This window comes from Notechis scutatus, chromosome Z (genome assembly GCF_049901735.1).
Source record: "Notechis scutatus isolate UNSWTSFEM ecotype Mainland chromosome Z, rNotScu1.2, whole genome shotgun sequence".
NCBI lineage: Eukaryota > Metazoa > Chordata > Lepidosauria > Squamata > Elapidae > Notechis > Notechis scutatus.
In genome coordinates, this window is record NC_142025.1 from 45,671,744 (window position 1) to 45,690,877 (window position 19,134).

The 19,134-nt window shown below is 40.6% G+C and overlaps 1 protein-coding gene across 1 annotated transcript in view; it reads left to right on the top strand.

Moving 5' to 3' along the window:
- PIP4K2A (phosphatidylinositol-5-phosphate 4-kinase type 2 alpha) overlaps window positions 1-19,134 on the top strand; it is a 77,874-nt gene that overhangs the window by 32,886 nt on the left and 25,854 nt on the right. Inside the window, exon 4 of the mRNA XM_087947064.1 lies at window positions 14,921-15,073. Coding sequence (XP_087803190.1) covers window positions 14,921-15,073 — 153 coding nt within the window. The remainder of the gene's footprint in view (window positions 1-14,920; window positions 15,074-19,134) is intronic.

Below are 19,134 nucleotides of genomic sequence, written 5' to 3' on the forward strand. Positions count from 1 at the left end.
TTGGAGTTTAATGCTAATCCCCAAACACCTATGGTGCAGATAGATTTCAAAGGAGAAAAGTTGCCATTCCTTTCATTTATCCAATTTTTTTTTATTGAGAATGTATTAACATAGCACATCTTCTCTATTACGTAGGAGGACATTTATCCTATCTGTCTGAAAAACCAGAATAAACAGGAATTATGTAAATTAATGAGGAATATCTGGTGTTATTTTAAAAAATGATCTTGAATTTTAATTAACTTGCTGTATTGCTATTTGGAGTTATTGTCTCACATTCAAATTTGGTAGAGTGGAACCATGAGGATTATTTTTCTCATAATTTTATCTGCTCTTCAGTGTCTTTATTCTGACACTTGGCCTATCTGTTTCTCAGTATTCTTTTTCTCCTAGACTGCAGTGGTTTCTATTTATTCAGTATTTGCTTAGTCCATGTGTAAATCACATGTCTGCCATGGACGGTTTATTTGCAGTCTCTAGAATTCCCTTTTGTCAAAAAGGAGTAGTGGGGTTTTTCAGTTTTTGAGCTGAGATTGTCCCCCTCCCTAAAAAAAAAATACAGATTCTTCCTCAACAAATGAAAAGTGTCAGCCTTGCCCACTTTGTATAATTTTGCCACTTATTACTGGCACTCCAAACTGTCAAATGCAGTCTTGTTTAAAAGTTACTTAACCTTTCATTCTAGAACTCTTTCACTTTCTTCCTCTCTAATTACCAAAATCCTTTCCTTTTCTTCTTGTTTGAGCCAATTGCTCCTGCTATTGTTTCTGTTTTCATTTGTCCTTGTTTTCCTATGTAGTAGGACTTGGAATACATTGGTCTTTGGTCTTCCTTCCATGCATCTATCAGCAAATATTGTTATTGAATGATTATTTGTAAAGGTATTATCATTTTGTTTGATCTTAATAAAGCGTGCACTATTTTAGATTATAAATTGAAAGTAAGTAGTAACAGCTAAATTGGCTGTTTGATCTTGATAATTGTAGCAATGTAACTATATAAAGTGATTGATGAAATTAAACTTAAATATGTCTTATCTAAGAATTGACAGGTAATCTCAAGCTGTGCTATATACTTTTCCTGTTTTTTTAAAAAGAACTTTAGTAAACTGCAGAAATTCTGATCTGAAGTTGTTCTGGATAAGGCATGAGCATGCTCATTGTGTTTGTTGCTTCTTCAAGAAGCTGCATCTTTTGTCAATTTCAAGCATTGGTTACACAAGTCCAAGAAAATAAATAGTTGAATTCAGGAGTGTTGATGCCTTGGAAGTTTAGATAATAATTCACATAACAAGCCACTGTATTGGTTATGTCCTATAAATAGCTGAAAACAAACTCATATTTGTGCTTATAACATGATGATTAGAATGGCAAATATTACTTCTTTGCCCTTGTTGCATCATCCCAGGAACCTTCTTAAAGTTGACCCACTCTTCTTCCATGTTAGTGTAAGTGGCAGCAAAGTGCTATGAGAGTTCTGGACAGTATTTCACCAGTAATAATGTTTAAATTCAGTCAAATTTTGATTCATTTAGGGAGAATCTGGAGGAAACGGTGACAGAACCTTGCCATGTTAAGTGGCATATTTTTCAGGAAATGAGGAAATGGATAAGATGCTTTGTAGTATGTATATCACTGCTTTGAATTGTACCCCCAGCCTAAACTGAATTCTTCAGCAGGAGAAGTTTGATTTGTAGCTGGATTAGAGGAAGATTATCAGCCTTTTGTTAGAAGAAGGTATGCTGTAGTACCAGCTGCCTTGAAAGAGGAAGTATACATCCCCTATCATATGCCTCTCTTAGAATCCAGATCGGCTAGAGTCGCTAGACAACTACCATTCAGTGTCCAGCCTTCTCTTAGAGAGAATGTGATAGAAAGTAGTTGTAAGCTGCAAAAGGACTATAGAAGAAGCAAGTTATTTGGACACTTTTAAGTCAGGGTTCAACAGATTTAACAGATAATCAGAGTTGCAAGGGACCTTGTAGGTCATCTAGTCCAACCCCCCACCCAAGTAGGAGACCCTACACCATTTCTGACAAATGGCAGTCCAATCTCTTCTTGAAAGTCTCAAGTGATGGCGCTCCCACAACTTCCAAGGGCAAGCTGTTCCATTGGTTGATTGTTCTCACTGTCAGAAAGTTTCTCCTTATTTCCAGGTTAAATCTCTCCTTGTTCAGTTTCCATCCATTATTCCTTGTCTGGCCTACAGGCGCTTTAGAAAATAGCTTGACCCCTTCCTCCCTGTGGCAGCCCCTCAAATATTGGAAGATGTGGGCATGGGATAGAATTTGTATTGGTCACATTAGTGGATGAACTGAGGAGGTACATACAGTAGATGTGGGGAGTGTACTACTCTTAGTCTTCTTAGGATATCTCAGCAGCTTTCAGTGTCTAGGGATTATAAGAATTTGAATAGATAGGACACAGATTGAAGATAGATATCACAAAACCCAGTTATTATTTTCCCAGAAACTAGTTGGTAATTGGAGCTTACTCCTCCTAAAGAAGCAAATCCACAATTTAGGAACTCCTAAATTCAGTGCTGCTGATCAGGTAGGTGAAAGAAGTAACAAGAACAGCTATTTCTCCACTTTATTGGTATGTATGTTGTTCTCCTTTTTGAAAAAGGAAGTTCTAGCAATAGTGCTTCACACTTTTTATTACTTTCTAGTTGGATTAAGTCCTATCTATTAAGTCAACACAGATCCTGAAACACTGAGGTCATATACTATAAGTATAACAATAGCTTTACTTTACTAATATGTAGATTGCAGCATTTTAGATCAACTGCAGTTCAATCATATTTTATATTTTTAAGTCTGGAAAAATAGACTTTCAGCTTTACTACACTATGTACTATAGTAAATCTATCAAGAAGTGCCTGTATCCATTTGTTATGGGATTTCTGCTTGGTTTTATTGAAAATTTAAGGTCAGTTAATATTTTATGATTTTCTCCTTAGAGCCGCTCGGATCATCCAGAGAGTGGGAGGTGCTTCAGTCTTTGTCGTTGTAGGCTGAGCTTAATTACTGAGGAACGCTCCGCCCTTCATCACGTGACTCCCTCGTGGCGTTCCCCAGTTTATGCTCAGCCTTCGTGAGAATAGGCTGTGTTATTTCCTACTCCTTCGCCGATTCAAGACTTTCCTTATTTTTCAGGTTTGACTTATTATTGTATTTCCTTCCTTAGCCTCTGTGCATTTGGGGTATCTCTGTAGCAAGGGGAGCGCGTTCCATCGCCCCCAGGGGGGGATAAAGAGCGGGCGGTTTTTAACAGCGCTCCTGCGCTAACCCCCCCCTCAATTCGGCTTTTATTCCTGCCGCTTCTCTACGCCGCCCTCATTGCGGCTTGAACTGATCGCGCTGTTAAAGCGCAGCTGGTTTTCCCCCCACCGCGAACGGCAATCGCCCCAGGAAGGGGCGAATTTCTCCTGGCTGCCTCTCTCGGCCTCTAAACTTGCCAGAGAGGCCTAGTTCCGCTCTGAGCGGCCCGATAAGAAGATCGTTGGTGGCCGCCATTTTGGGCGCCGCCGCATGCTCGGGCGCCATTTTCCCGGCCTCATTGCGGCTGCGAAGGGGCTAGTTCTATTCACAGGCCTCCCAGCCTGTAGAGCTGTTACTGTGCTGTACTGTGATTTTAATTAAAATTATCAAACTTGTTGGCTTTCCGCAGCAGCGCTCAGGGCAAGGATTATCAGCCTATCCCTCTCGGTTGTTGTCTGGGAGCTCTAGCTGTTAGAGGCCTTATTCCAGCCTCAGGTGTTCATTTGGCCAATTGGATTCTAATAATAACAATCTCTGGGGTCACTCCCTCCTGGGAACTCTGAACCCAGTTCACTAATTAGATATTTGTTATATAAAATAAATAAATAAATAAATAAATATTTTATATATATATATATATAACAATAATAACATTACCAATATTAATAGGATTATACATTTATTTATACGCAGATACATATATATATATATTAATAATAATAACAACAATAATAATATTATAGATTATATACATCTAAATTCCAAAAGGGGGCGCGGGCCAGCTGAAAGAACACCCAGCCTTTGTTGTAGATCGAACCCTTGGCGAGCCAACCGCCTTTAGAATCTTATATACAGTCCTTACTTCTAAAATGGCAGATGACAATTCCACTAAAGGCCCTTCCTTGAAGGCCAGATCTAAGTCCTACCACTTGCGCAGACAGGCTAAGGAAACTTCCAAGGCCTCTCAAAGAGACGCCCTAAGACGCCATAAAGCATTGGAGAAAGAATTCGACAGGCGATCCAGGTGCCTCCAGCCCTCCCACCCTCCATTCCCTCTACCTCTAGACACCCCCCATCTCCAGATTGCTCTTCCTTCTCCAGGCACAGCTCATCCCAGGGGCATCAGGTCCCCGGACCAACTACCAGACGGACGCCCGAAGTTACATTCACGCCCACGGCCGCTGGTCTGCGCCAGGAGGAGCCCGCCACAGTCGAGATCCCTGAACAAATGAGGGCATGGATGGAACGGGCTATCCGCCAGGGGATTACAGAAGGTCTCCAAAAGATGTCCAGGCCTGGTCCCCTCCCGATGGCACCCGAACACGAGTCGCTATCACTCAGGTCCTCGCCTAGATCGGACCTCCCCCCCATGGTCAGGTACCTTTACAGCCCTCTCCCAGAAGGGGAACTGGAGGAGGCGATAGAGGGCCTGGATCAGTTCAGGGAGGAGGAGGAATTTGAATGGGGGTCTACACACCACGGAGAGCCCCTATCGGAGATAGACCCTATGGAAGGGGAGATGTCCGAGGATGAGGGTCTCTTCCCCGATCAACCCACCTTTGTGGGTTTGTTCAAGCCACACATGTTTAAATCGCTCCTCTTTAAGGCCAAGAACATCTCTGGCCTGTCCATACAGTCTCCCTCTGCTCTCCCTTCACCCGCGGAGGGACAAGAAGACGCCATTTTCAGGCAGCCCGTTGTGGAAGCGGAGGTTATTCCGGCTCCACCCATCTTTCACGACCTAGTCTCAAACCAGTTGGACACTACAGGGGCCCCTCCTGCCCCATCCAGCCAGGACAAGAGGTTCTTTAACCTCGATTCAAGCTTCTGCAACCTGCTTAACACCCTCGAGGTAGATGAGCCCATTGTTGGCTTAGCATCCTCCTCCTCCCCTAGTGATCCTCTGGAGGCTCTGAAACCCGAGGACAAGAGGTCCGAACTAGCCTTACGTCGGGCTCATCAAGCCGGCGCTTGGGCCATTAGATCGGCCACGGCCGCCTCCTTCTTCACCAGATCTTCGATCCGGTAGCTCCGCCAACAGCATGTCCCCCCCCCAACACAAGGGCACATCAAGACATCGCCAAACTGACGGCCGCGGCAGAATTCTCGGCCGACGCCACCTACCACGCGGTTAAGTTCTCCACCCAAGCAATAACCTCTCATGTTACAGCCCGCCGCCTGCTCTGGCTCAAACACTGGCAGGCGGATGTAATAAACAAAGTTAAGTTGGCCACTGCCCCCATCAAGGGGGACAAACTATTCGGCACGGCCCTGGAGCCCTTGCTAGCCGAAACCTGAAGCAAGAAAAAATTTCTTCCTTTTCTTTTCGGAGGTCAGAGCCAAGAGCCCCTCAGCCATTTCGGAGAGGTTCCTCCCGACCTTTCTACCAGTCACCCTTCCCGCCCAGGTACCCGAGACCTCCCTCCTTCCGGCCATTCCAACCCCAGGATCGAGCCGATCTGGGCGACAGGAACAGGAGGGGCGGCAGCTACAAGCGTCCCTTCAGGGGGGAAGCCCTTCCGGCGCCCCAGATAGATCCCATCCCTCCCTTCCCATTGGCGGATGTCTAAAGCATTTCGCCGACCGATGGGACTCCTACTTCCGATGCCTGGGTCCGGGACACCATCAGATTTGGTCTCGCTCTTGAATTTCAGCGCGCCCCCCCTGACTTTTTTATGGCATCCCCTCCTCGAGGGATCCCACCAAACGTGGCTTGATGGATTCCGCTATTCATCATCTGCTCAACATACAGGCTATTCAACCCGTCCCACCCTCCCAACGAGGGCAAGGTTTTTACTCCCACCTTTTCGTGGTTCCCAAATCCTCAGATGGATGGAGGGCTATTCTAGACCTGAAACGCCTTAACCGTTACCTGATCCACCGCAGGTTTAAGATGCACACCTTACAGTCCATTCTACTGGGCATCAGGCAGGGGGAATGGCTCTCTTCTATAGACCTTTCAGAGTTGTATCTTCACATACCAATCCGGCCCTCCCATTCCAAATTCCTCAGGTTCTGTTACAACCACTGCCACTTCCAATATGTGGCCCTTCCCTTTGGGTTGGCTTCTGCCCCGAGAACCTTCACTAAGGTCCTCGCAGCTCTAGCGGCTCACCTCAGGAACCTCCCGGTTCGTCTCCACTGCTACCTGGATGACATCCTCATCCTGTCTCACTCCAGACACCAAGCAGAGAAGGACACCAGAGCTACTCTCTCTGCCCTCCAAGACCATGGGTTCCTAGTAAACTGGCAAAAGAGCCAATTGTTACCATCTACCCGGATAACCCACCTGGGGTCCGTCATTGACTCAGTTCAAGGAAAGGTCTTCCTTTCCTCGGAAAGATTCCTTAGAATCCAGGAAACCGTCAAACATATCAGATGATCAAAAAGGTAACACTCTTAGAATTTTCTAAATTACTAGGTAAAATGGTCTCATGCATTTCCATTGTTCCCTGGGCCCGTTTACACACCAGATCCCTACAGTGGTTCCTGCTTCCGTTCCAAAGGACCGGCAGAAGCAATTCAAAGGCCATGGTCAAGGTGCCTCCAAGGGTCCTCACGTCTCTCCTCTGGTGGACCAGTCCCGCCATCAACAAGGGCCATTGCTTCAAGGAGCCCCAACGCCTCACCCTCACCACAGATGCCAGCCTGTCCGGATGGAGTGCTCACATCCACTCGTTCACGACACAGGGCAGATGGTCGCAGGCAGAACAGGCATGCAATATAAACTGGTTGGAACTCCACGCCATCCACCTGGCCCTGCGCAACTTCCTCCCTCAGGTACGCGGGCGGCATGTCCTTATACTCATGGACAACGTCATCGCCAAGGCTCACGTCAACCGGCAAGGGGGTACCCAGTCCATACGGTTGATGCCGAGCGCCTCTACCGTTGGGCGGAGCGCAACCTCCTCTCCCTCAAAGCCGAGCACATCTCAGGGGCTTCAAACACCCAAGCAGACTGGCTGAGCAGGGCCACGGTGGACCAGTCCGAGTGGCGCATCCACCCGTCTCTGTTCAAGGAGGCGACCATGATGTTCGGTCTCATGACAGTGGACCTCTTCGCATCCCCCCTCAACACACAACTCCCAAGGTTTTTCTTGAGGTACCCCTCCCACGGGGCCTAGAATTACAACGCCCTCCGTTGCCCCTGGCCCACAGGGCTTCTATATGCATTCCCTCCATTAGCCCTAGTCCCCAGAGTCATCCAGAAGCTCATTTACAAGAAGGCAGAACTGCTTCTGGTGGCCCCCTACTGGCCCAGACGCCCATGGTTTGCGGACCTCCGCAACCTATCGGTGGCCCCTCCCTGGAAAATCCCCCCGAACAGGATCTCCCTTTCTCAGGGCCCCCTCCAGCATCCGGATCCTCAATGGCTCCAGTTAGCCGTTTGGAGGTTGAGCGGGAACGTCTAAGAAAGGAGAAGCTCTCTGACCAGGTTATCGATACCATTTTAGCCGCCAAGCGGCCCTCAACTACCCGAATATACAATGCCACTTGGAATAGTTTCTGCAAGTGGTGCCATAATTTCCAGGTCAACCCGCTTTCGCCCTCCATCGCTCAAGTTTTGGAATACCTCCAAGAAGGGCTGAGGAAAGGACTTTCCCCTAACACCTTGAGGCGTCAGGTCGCAGCCGTCTCAACTGTCATCGCTTGTGACAACCTGGGCTCCCTTTCCCTCCACCCTCGCATTAGGGCATTCCTCAGAGGAGTCACTAACTTGTGCCCCCCAACCGTTCACCGATATCCTACCTGGGACCTCAATAAGGTCCTTGTGTCCCTTACTAAACACCCCTTTGAGCCTCTCAGGGAATCCACCCTCCAGTTTTTAACATTCAAAGTCGTATTCCTGGTAGCCATTACTTCGGCTCGCCGAATATCGGAGATCGCAGCCTTGTCGGTGAGGAAGGACCTTTGCATCTTCCATGCCGACCGGGTGGTCCTCCGGCCGGACCCTACCTTCTTGCCCAAGGTCAACTCAGCCTTCCACAGGGCACAGGAACTCACGCTCCCGAACTTCTGCCCCAATCCCTCGTGGGAGAGGGAGAAGCTTTGGCACACCCTGGACGTGAGACGTGCCCTCCATATTTACATTAAGCGTACCCAGCCCTTTAGGAGGTCCTAATCCCTATTCCTTTCCTTTCAGCCCAAAACATTGGGCCACAAAGTGTCCCCTTCAACCATCGGCCGCTGGATCAGAGCTACTATTTCCAAAGCTTATTTGTCTCAGGCTCTGCCGGTACCCAGCGGAATAACAGCACACTCCACCAGAAGTGCAGCTGCCTCGGCGGCTTGGGCCACCCAAGCTCCAATCACTGATATTTGTCAGGCGACCACCTGGGCCTCCCCATCTCCCTTCATTAGGCATTATAAGATTGACATATTTGCCTCGGTGGAGGCTTCGTTTGGCAGACGAGTCCTTCAGCGAGTCCTCAGGGACCCGCAGAGGCTTCCGAACCAGACGGAGTCCCTCCCATAGGACAGCCAAGCTTTGGTATGTCCCACTCTCTGGATGATCCGAGCGGCTCTAAGGAGAATGGGCGTTGGTCCTTACCTGACACGCCATTTCTCTTCGAGCCGCGAGGATCATCCAGCCCCACCCTTATTATTTCACCATCTGGTGGGGTCTTGTTTCGGCCAATGAACCCTTAAGTATAGTAAGATGAGAGTACGACTTTCTCTTCACTCTCGACTTCGCATAAACTGGGGAACGCCACGAGGGAGTCACGTGATGAAGGGCAGAGCGTTCCTCAGTAATTAAGCTCAGCCTACAACGACGCAGACTGAAGCACCTCCCACTCTCTGGATGATCCTCGCGGCTCGAAGAGAAATGGCGTGTCAGGTAAGGACCAACGCCCATTCTACAAATGATGATTGTCTATGCTCACTAAGAGTAATATTTTTATATTGTGACATTTGCCACCAAAGTTTGCTTAAAAATCATATATTGGATAGTTAAATGATCAGAGGCAGATACAGTACTTGTGTGTTTAAAATTCTGGAAACCTTCAGAATTTTATTCCATGCCTATAAATAGGTTGTCTCCTAGGTTATAGCAGAACTAAAATAGTACCTCTTGTCTCTTATGTCTTGTCTCTTAAGTTTATGTGATGTTTTACAGTGGTCCAATTACCTCATCAGAGAAAAGCCTTATGGATTTCATCAATTCCCCTACCCCACACCATTACATACTGGTAACTTCCATTATCATGCAGGATAACTTATCTTCTTTAAACTAAATTTATACATATCAATAATAATTTTCCCTTTTGTATGGTCAAGGTAACTTTCCTTTCTGTGCATAAAAATGTACAGGAAAGACATAATGTATAATTTTTAAAAACTTACGCTAATTTAGATTAAGATGGTCCCTTATGATGTAGGCTTGGCCTCAGAACTGATGCCTGGGATTGCTGGTTCTTTAGCTCTATTTTATCATAAAAAGTTGGTACTTAATGTGAAGAAAAAGATACCATTTCATTGAAGCATGAAACAATGACTGACATGTTCTCTACCCCTTCTGTTACTGTGAAACATGAAAGAACCAATACTAGAATCATTATGTGAACTGACATTATCCCATCCTTGCTTCTTTATCTGTTAGATTTCTCTTATAATTATTCACAATTACTTCAAGAGGATAGGCCAGCACTACTTCTTTCAGGTTTTTCCACAACAATCCTATGAATTTAGGTTCCCTGGATCTCTTTGGGCTTAACCCACCAGTTTAACCATAATACCAAATTAATATGGTCTATATTTCAACTTCTGAGTTGCTTTGCTTTTTGCCATTATATTGATATTGAAGGAACTCAGTTATGTTTGTATATAATATTCCCCAAAAGTCTAATTCCAGTGCAGAAATAAAGAACTATATCATCTCACAGAGAGGAAAGAAATGTAATGGAACTCTATCAATGTGATAAAGTAGCCTGGAGCCAATTTCATTAAAACACAAGCAGGATCTGCTTGGAGCATAGGATCCAGGTTTATTTCCAAGTCCACTGTTCATCATCATTAAAAAAATATGTCAGTAATTTAAACTTCCTTCCTAATGATTTTTTAAACCAGAATAAGCTTCTTATCATTAAGATTAGTAAACAGTTCCTTTGGGACATCTCTGTTTAATTTCATGACACAGCCAAACCAATGTGTAATTGTGTGATGGCTTCCTAACTTGAAATTTTTTGCAAACAATAATTCTTGAGCTCTTTCTATTCAAGAGTTAGGATCCCAGATTTTACTATAGTAACAGATTTTTACTTTGGCCTCTGATAAGCTTCCTGAAATGGGTCAAAATATTTTCCTTCTTGTTAATCCTATTTCCTAGCAAATATATGTAAGTAATCATGGAAGGCATTTGCAGCTTTTCCTACAGAACTTACAGAAATGTTAATTGTAATAAGGCTTATCCCATTTTACATACTCCAAGACTTAACTAAACCTGCTGCCAAATTCTGATTTGTCCTCTTCTAGTTGTTTTGGCTACATGAGACATCTCCTTAGCCAGCTGGTTTGGGATGTCTCAGAAGAGCGCAAATTGTTAGTTAATTTTTTAATTGTATTTTTATATCGAGGGAATATTGCCTGTGGGGATTTCTGAAGTGCCAAAATAATTTATCAGTGTTGGGTACCATGATAGAATGTCTCAAGTCTATTCATCCATTTCCTTTTAATTGCATCTTTTATATTTACACACCTAAAATCTCAGCCCTCTTGAACTATATTCCAGTCATGTAACCAGCGTAACTCATATACCAAATATTGGAGGATTTTACCAGAAGAATAAAGGTAGTTTTATTTATAGGGAAAAACTGAGGTTTTAACTAGCAATGAACATCTATCTATGTGTCTATTCTGGATTTTCAGACTTATAAGAAAGCACTTGAGGAATCAGACAAAGTGGGTGGCCTTTAGATTTTTGCCACAATAGGACATTTAAATCAAGAATATCATTCAGATATCTAAGCCTCAAGGTACATAATATATTTAATAAGTCAGAAGTTACCAAAGATGATATTTGTTAACTCTAAATGTCAAACTCTGCAGCAGAAACAATTATATTAAAAAATAAAAAAGAACTTTGCGTACATTTATCTTTCAGTTTGAAATTGCTTAATGCAGAAAGTTTTTTCCCGTTTAATGGAATGTTCCCTCAAAAGGTGAAGGAAACCTCTGAATGACTCATTTTGACAGCTGGTGTAGCAAATGTTTATTGATAGATGGACTTCAAATCATGTATCTATTTATGTGCTAACTAAAATAGTATTTCTCCAATGTGGAGATTGTCACATGGGTCTCACAGCAACTTCCAGCAATCCTAGCCAATAATATGTAGGTGGAAGAAAACAGATCTGAAAGACCATGATTGAACAGTGATTCTGTACTGAATAAAATGGGGTAAATTAATATAAAAATATATCAGCTATATAAAGATATATATCAGATATAAAAATCTATTCTTTTGAATAGATTAATTAGAGACAAAAGAACTTACTGCTTTAAAGGTAGATTACAAAAGTTAAGATACTAGTGAAAATAACAAACTTCTGATTAAAAACTGGTTGGAATTCTCAAATTAAAATACTGCTTATTTCAATTATTTGGCAGGATAATAAACTCAAATATTAAGTATTACTGTTTTACCCAAAGTGATTTCTCTGTGTCATTTAATTAGAGCAAGGATCTCCAACCCCAGGCTGTGGCCTGTTTGAAACTGGGCCATGGGAGAAATGAGCAAGCCACTGCATATACAAAGCTCCACTTGCACAAGTGGTGGGCAAGCACATGCATGTGTGTGAAGCTTCACTTGTGCAAGCAGAGGGAGATTGTGCTCATGCACATAGCTCCATTTGTGCGAGCGGAGGGAGCTTGCACTCGTGTGTGAAGCTCCATTTGCATGAATGGAGCTATATACACGAGCTCTCTCCATGCAAGTAGAGCTTTGTGCATGAGTACAAGCCCCCTCTGGTCAAGTGCCCTCTGCTTGCACAAGTTGCTCGTGTGCAAGCACAAGTATCTGCTGCTCATGCGAGTGGAGCTTCACAAATATAAGCACCCTCCACTTGCGTGTAAAGCTCCGTTCGCACGAATGGAGGGGTGTGTGTGCACCACACATAAAAAAGGAGCTGTATGTGCACGCTAGGCCAGGCCCGGTCACCAAGCTGGAAAGATTTGGGACCACTGGATTAGAGTTAATGGTTAATGTTAATATGATCACACTTTGATGAGCATGGTTTAAAGATATATGCTTTTACTAATGTTGTTTAGTACTTCTGCTGTATTGGGGGGCATAAATATGGACTTTTAGACAAAGAAGTGGTTTCCTGTTTTTTTGGTTTTTTTTGAAAGACATAGAAAATGGAAATGTTATCAAGAATGCAATTTTGGATACAGCTAAATTTTCCTAATCTAATTCACACAAGTCTTTCTTCCTGAAAGCCAATCCTCATCTCAGTTCTGTTTTCTATACTAAAGGAGGAAAGGAGTAAAAGAAAAACTGCTTCCCTGTACAATAGCCAGAGGAAATAAGAAAGCAGCTGTTTCCTTCTGTACATGGAAGAACTGCTGCCTCAAAGAGAGAAAATCTTCCCAAAACTTCTTTCTGAGATATTTTGGTCTTCTAATCTAAGTCAGACCGTGGAACTGGATCAGCGCCCCATCTCTGTTTTAACAGAGGGGTGCCACAAATCTGTCCATCTTCTTCAGTTCCAGTATAGATCAGCAAAAGCTGAAGTGAGCTTTGGGAAGTTATTGTATGTAAAAATGTTGTAGATACATGAAATGATTCCACATTTTAAAAGTCCAGATCAGTTTATATAAAAGCTGTAATACAATTTTTTTTTTTAAAAAAAAAAGCTGCATTAAATCCAAAAATTAAAACACAAAAACAACAGATCTTAGATCTTGGAGCCCAGAGGTTGTACAGGATATTGCTTAATGCCTTTAGAACTCCAAGAAGGAATTAAATGGGATTAACAAAAAAATCCAAAGTCAAGTTATTTTGCCTCTGCTGTTGAAAATGAATTTGAATCTGGCATATTATCTTAATGTTCAAAAAGGTTAATATGGCAGTTGTTGAGATAGAAGCCAAAATACTTGAGATTTTAGATCAGCAGTAATATTTACCAAACAACATAGATCCCATCAGATCTTATACAAATACTGCCTTGGCAGCCACATAACTCACCTTCCTACCAGATATCATGTGTTGTTAGTTTTTTTAGTTTTAAAAAAGAAATGGAAAGAGTTGAACAAGCTGCAAAACAAGTTGTATCATGTTTATTTACAAGATTATCTTTGGGCCTTACATAAATCCATGAGCATTTTTAGAAAACAAATGAATGTTCAGGGTTCAGAATTGTTTGAAAGCTTGCCCATATCCCTAGAATAAACGATAAGAGTTACTTTGGAATAGAGAAGAAGACTAATTAAAGCTAATGTAGAGAATATATATTCATGTATTTCTAAACATTTTTTTTACAATTCATTTTCTATTATATATTTCTGTAGATTTACTCAGCTATGCCATTCTGAATATTTACCCAAATATAAGCTAACGTACCTTTAAGGAAGATAGCAGCTTTAATGAAATGAGCTGCATTTTATATTCTGCTCAGAAATCTGAACTGACATTCTTGGCTTCGTGTTGTGGTGCAAGAAAGATTTTTATGCATCCTTATTCCTTCAAAATGGCATTGTGTCTTGGAGATGGATGGATGGATACCTTAATGCAGTTCACTCTAATACATGATGAGAACTGAGATAAGCATTTCAGGCGCACTTTAATCAAGCAATTTAAGTGCTTAGAACTATGTATGGAAATCTTTTTCTTATAGAAAGCCTATGCATTTGCTCAGCAATTGCTTTTTCTCTTTACAGAAAAATAAATATTAAATTTCAGTTTGTATTATATGTATGAGGAGGGATAGGCTTTTAATTATTGTTAGCAGTTTATAGGCTGGATGGCAGGCTAGCATGTTTCATGTGTATTCCTCTTTTTTCTCACATAGCTATGCTTTGTATTAAATTGTATATGTGGTGTGAAATTGAAAAAGAATTCAGAAAATAAAGTTTGATTTTGATTCCAGTTACAAGTACAAATTGCTTCTCCTAACTTTTAAGCATGAAGATCAGGAAAAAGTATGGTCAATTTAAATTAAATTTGTACTAAAAGGAATGGTATATTTTGAGCACTCACCGATATTTTCACGCTTGAACCATTTGTTTCAGTGTGCAATCCTTTATTACATGGTCAAAGTAGATTGGCTCCAAGATATTCTTCTTCAAAGTATCAGAAAACCCCCAGAAGTATTAAAATATGAGACTGGTCTAAATAAGCTTTTGGAAACTTTTCTTCTCTCTCTAAGCTCTTTTCTACTGAAAACATTCTTTCTCAGCAGCAGGATACCCTCAAGTTACAGTTAATGAAATGTTTCCTTTCTGTTTTTTGTCCCGTTTATTATCCTGTTTTCTTTAGAAGCATCATAAATGTATTTACAAATGTCACTACACTATTAATTGATTTTGACGCTGATCTTTTTGCAAGATGTTTCTGATATAATCCAAGTAATATTTGAGTATAGGAAGTCCAGTTAGACATTTTTATCAATTAATTACATTAATGTCTAATTCTGATACCATCTTTAATTAATATGACAGAATTCTCTGACAAGAAGTTGTCCACTTGCTAATGATTCTCCTGCTCGGAGTGGTGCCCGATTCCACAGCTCTTATGACAAAAGATATGTCATCAAAACTATAACAAGTGAAGATGTAGCAGAAATGCACAATATACTGAAGAAATACCACCAGGTAATTCATTATTTGCTTTGGAAATAAGATGGTTGCAATTACACTTCATTGATTAAATTTTTGTATAATGCCTTAAGAAATGGGCATTACAGCTTAGATTTATCGCCAATTTATTTTTCTTGAATTTGTCCTTTGTTGTACATTGTAACACCCATGGTTTTTTTTAAAAAATCCTTTAAGAAATCTCTAGAAGTTTTGTTAAAATTTTAATCTTATTCTGTATTAAAATGAATCTATGCTGCATGATTGTCATGCGTTTATTTACTTATGTCGATTTCTTGTACAGTAGTTGAAAAAATATCCTGAGTGGTTTTTAGCAAGCATTTGTCAAAGTTACCACGTTAAAATTGAAATCTATATATTCTTCTGTTATTAGAACAATGATGAAAGGTTTGGGAGGAAAATTATCTTTTGACAATTATCTGATCAGACCCAAGAATAAAATCCTCATATATTGACTTTGGGCAGGCTGGGTGAGGATGTAAGGTGCATTTCAAACCTTGCAAATGGGATTAGTTGATACAGTTTCACATGCAGATAGTCAGCTGTTATTGTATTGGGTTCAAACCCTGTACTGGAAATTAAGTTTACAGATCTCTGCATTTTAGCTGACTGTATTTAGTGCATTAGAAACCAGCAAAAAAATTGCAAATTGTGGTTAATGCTGCAACCTGTCATAAATGCAAGCTATTTGCTAAGTGTCAAAATGTGCTTATGTAATTTGGGGGAGGGGCTTTGAGTGTGGTTTCAGGAAGCTTTTTTTAAGTCCATGGCGAATTCAAATGGTTTTAAGACACCAGTTGTAAGTCAGGGACTACCTATATGCATATCCAAAAAGAGATGTTGCAGAAGAGTCATATTAACCATGATAGTGAAGGATATATGTTTCTAATTAAGGATGAAAAAAAGAAATCAAAAAATATTTACTCTTTGCATAATGTTAAGCTTGGATGTTCCTAAAACAGCCAATTTTGCACACCATAAATCTGATGCCATATGGACCTCAGGTATCTTGATCAGTGGTCCCAAACTTTCCAGCTTGGTGGCACAGCCTGGTGCAGGGTGTGTGTGCATGGCAGGTGCAGGCATGTACGCACCGCTTTATTTGTGCAAGTGGTGTGCATGCACCTTCCAATCAGACAAATGGGGCTTCACAAGTGAGCAGAGGGTGCTTGGGCAAGGGTACTCGCACGTGAAGCTCCACTTGCAGAAACACCCTCACACATGAAGCTCCACTCGTGCAAGTGGAGCTTCACACATACCCTTGCCCATTTCTCCTGCAGCCCAATTTCGAACAGACCTCAGCCCTATAGTGGGTCTTGCCCTGGGGATTTGGGACCCCTGGTCTAGATAATAAAATTGTATATTTATTTTAATTTATTCTATGATAGAACTGAAATGATTCAGATTTCTACAATCTCTGAATAATAGCACATTTAAACATTTTCATAGTTGATAGTCTACCTTCTTGCAAAACAAGTTTTCACAAAGCTAATTAAAAATCTAATTAAATTGTACCAGTGATTAATATGAATGTGAAAGAATTCCTTGCTGTGGAATTCTCTTCTAAAACTGACAGAATCTGAACCAGTTCTATTTTTTAAGTGTTATTTTCACATGAAGCATTAATAGGTCAAGATTTTGTACTCTGGGAATAAAAATTCAGATATGCATTTCAATTTTATATAATTTAATTTTTATGCATTCTGTATGAACTTGCAAATTCTAGAATTTACTTGAAATCTTGAATCCAAATGAAATTTTCATTTCTTTTGACAAAACTATATTCTGGACACTTTATTTACAATTAAATTGGAATGTATTGAAGTGATCAAAATCCCAGAGACCAAAGTATACAAAGTTAGTGGAGACAATTATTGTTATAAAATAAAGATTTGATCAGTAGTGACAGTAGCTGGCCAGATGATAAGTTATTGTATTGCATCCAATAATGATACAATAATATAAAAGCAATGACGTTATAAATTATAAGCTAATGCAAATAAAGCCTGGCTTTTTCAATTACAAAGAAATTTCAATTCGCTTTTTGTACGATGTCAAATGATAATGATGGATTTCACTGCTATGAAACAATCTTGGGATATTGACAACTTATTGTCAACAGCACTGTAGTGGTGTTACCATCTATAATATTTACTCAGCTAATCATACTAGAATGCTTTATGTTTTTTATTCTGTCCATAGTGAACATAGCAGGGATACTTGGGCTAAAGTAATTAATTTAGCAAAATTTACTCATTTTCAGCAGCAACATCAAGTTTATTTTTCTTCCACTAGTGTAAAACAGATTTTGACATCGCTCCTGATAGTAACACATGCTGTTTTTTAAATAATGGAATAGATTACATGTTTTCTAAGTAAAATAATTGCAATCTTATCTAAAGAAATCAAAATTAACCAGAAGATGACACAACTGAGAGATCTGTATCAGTACAGAAGAAATAAAGAATGTAAGCTTCCCTAATAAGCTAATAAGGTTTCCCCCCCCAAAAAACACATTACAAATAAGAAATGGCTGCCAGATTGATATAGTTGATAACTAAAATAAGCAGTATTCTAACCTATACTTTTAATTTAACTTTAGTTTAATTAGCCCCAATTTCAGTTGATTCTCAGTTTATTTTAAATCTCTTTTATATTCCTGTTCAAAGTATTGGTGAAAGAGTACACAATCATTTCAGTTAAGAATTTAATATTTCAATAATTTCAAACTGTAGCCATGGTTGGGAAAAGAGGACGGATATTGAAAATGTGAAATATATTCCAATCTCAAAAATGTCTGATTTAAAAGTTGTTATATTTGTTGGACTATGAAGTTCAGTTGTCTTAGAGTCTTAACTGCTGCATAAGAATATAAAATAGATTATTCTCTCCTTAATCACTGCTACTAAATTCATTACAAGAAGGAATATTGGCATTTAAGTGGCCTTGCCTACTAGTCTTAGTCACATGAAATAATCAGCAGAGCAAATCCATCTATTGAATTAAAATGTGCATATGTATGTATATTGCTGATAGATCTGTTTTTTATAACGCACTTACAAACCACAGAAAATGTCATCACGCAAAATTTATTTAGTGTCATTGTCATGCTTATGAAATTAATCAAAAGCCACAATTTATAATCAGTAATGTAGTTTTATGGGATGCCTAAGATATATGGTGGGATCATAGGCTAAAGGAGAGAGGGCGGTAAAAAGTCATTCCAGCATGGAATTACTCTGTGGGAAGAAATGAAAGAAGCCAGACTTGATGCCTTTATCTGCCATTTCCAAAGGAAATGCAGTCAGTCTGGGGAGATTCTTGTAAATAGGTGATCAACAATAAAGAAACTGCTTTGGTCAATGCAAGTAATGGTTCTGGTTCCTTGCACCTGACAAACCTTATTTAATATATTACATCAAACATTTTATTATGTTTGAATACTTTGATTTTTTCTATACCTCCTGAAGCTTGTTCCTCCTATGCTCGCGTGCATATTTTGTGATTATCCTGAATTAAGAAATCCATGATTCAAAATTGTGATTGCCTTCAGATAAATGTATTTATTATGACCATTATTTTTTTAAAAAATCAGTTCATATAATGTCAAAGCATCCACATTTTATTGTCAATACAGAACAAGGTGAAACTAATCTTGAATAGCAGAAAGCCAAATAAAATCAGCTATTCATATATTTACTACATTTCCATAGCAGTATATAAGTATAAATTTTTATTTTATATGAATGTGTATGAAAAGTTGAGATCCCTACTGACTATCCATATTAACAGAATAATCCTTATAGCATTAGGATGTTCCCATTCTCCAGCAATGCCGTGAGGTGTTGAGGAATCAAAAAGCTGCTGTGCTGTTTATAACACAACATAGGATGCTTCGTGTTGTAGAGCAGCGGCAATGACTGAGACAGACGCAGGCTCAAAGTTAACAGGCTTTATTCTTATTGAATAAAGGGTCGCCGCGGCTGCCGAGGCTAACTGGCAGTCAGCTGGCGGCGACAGCTGATACCATTTGACAGCCCCTTTTATAGCCGGCTGTC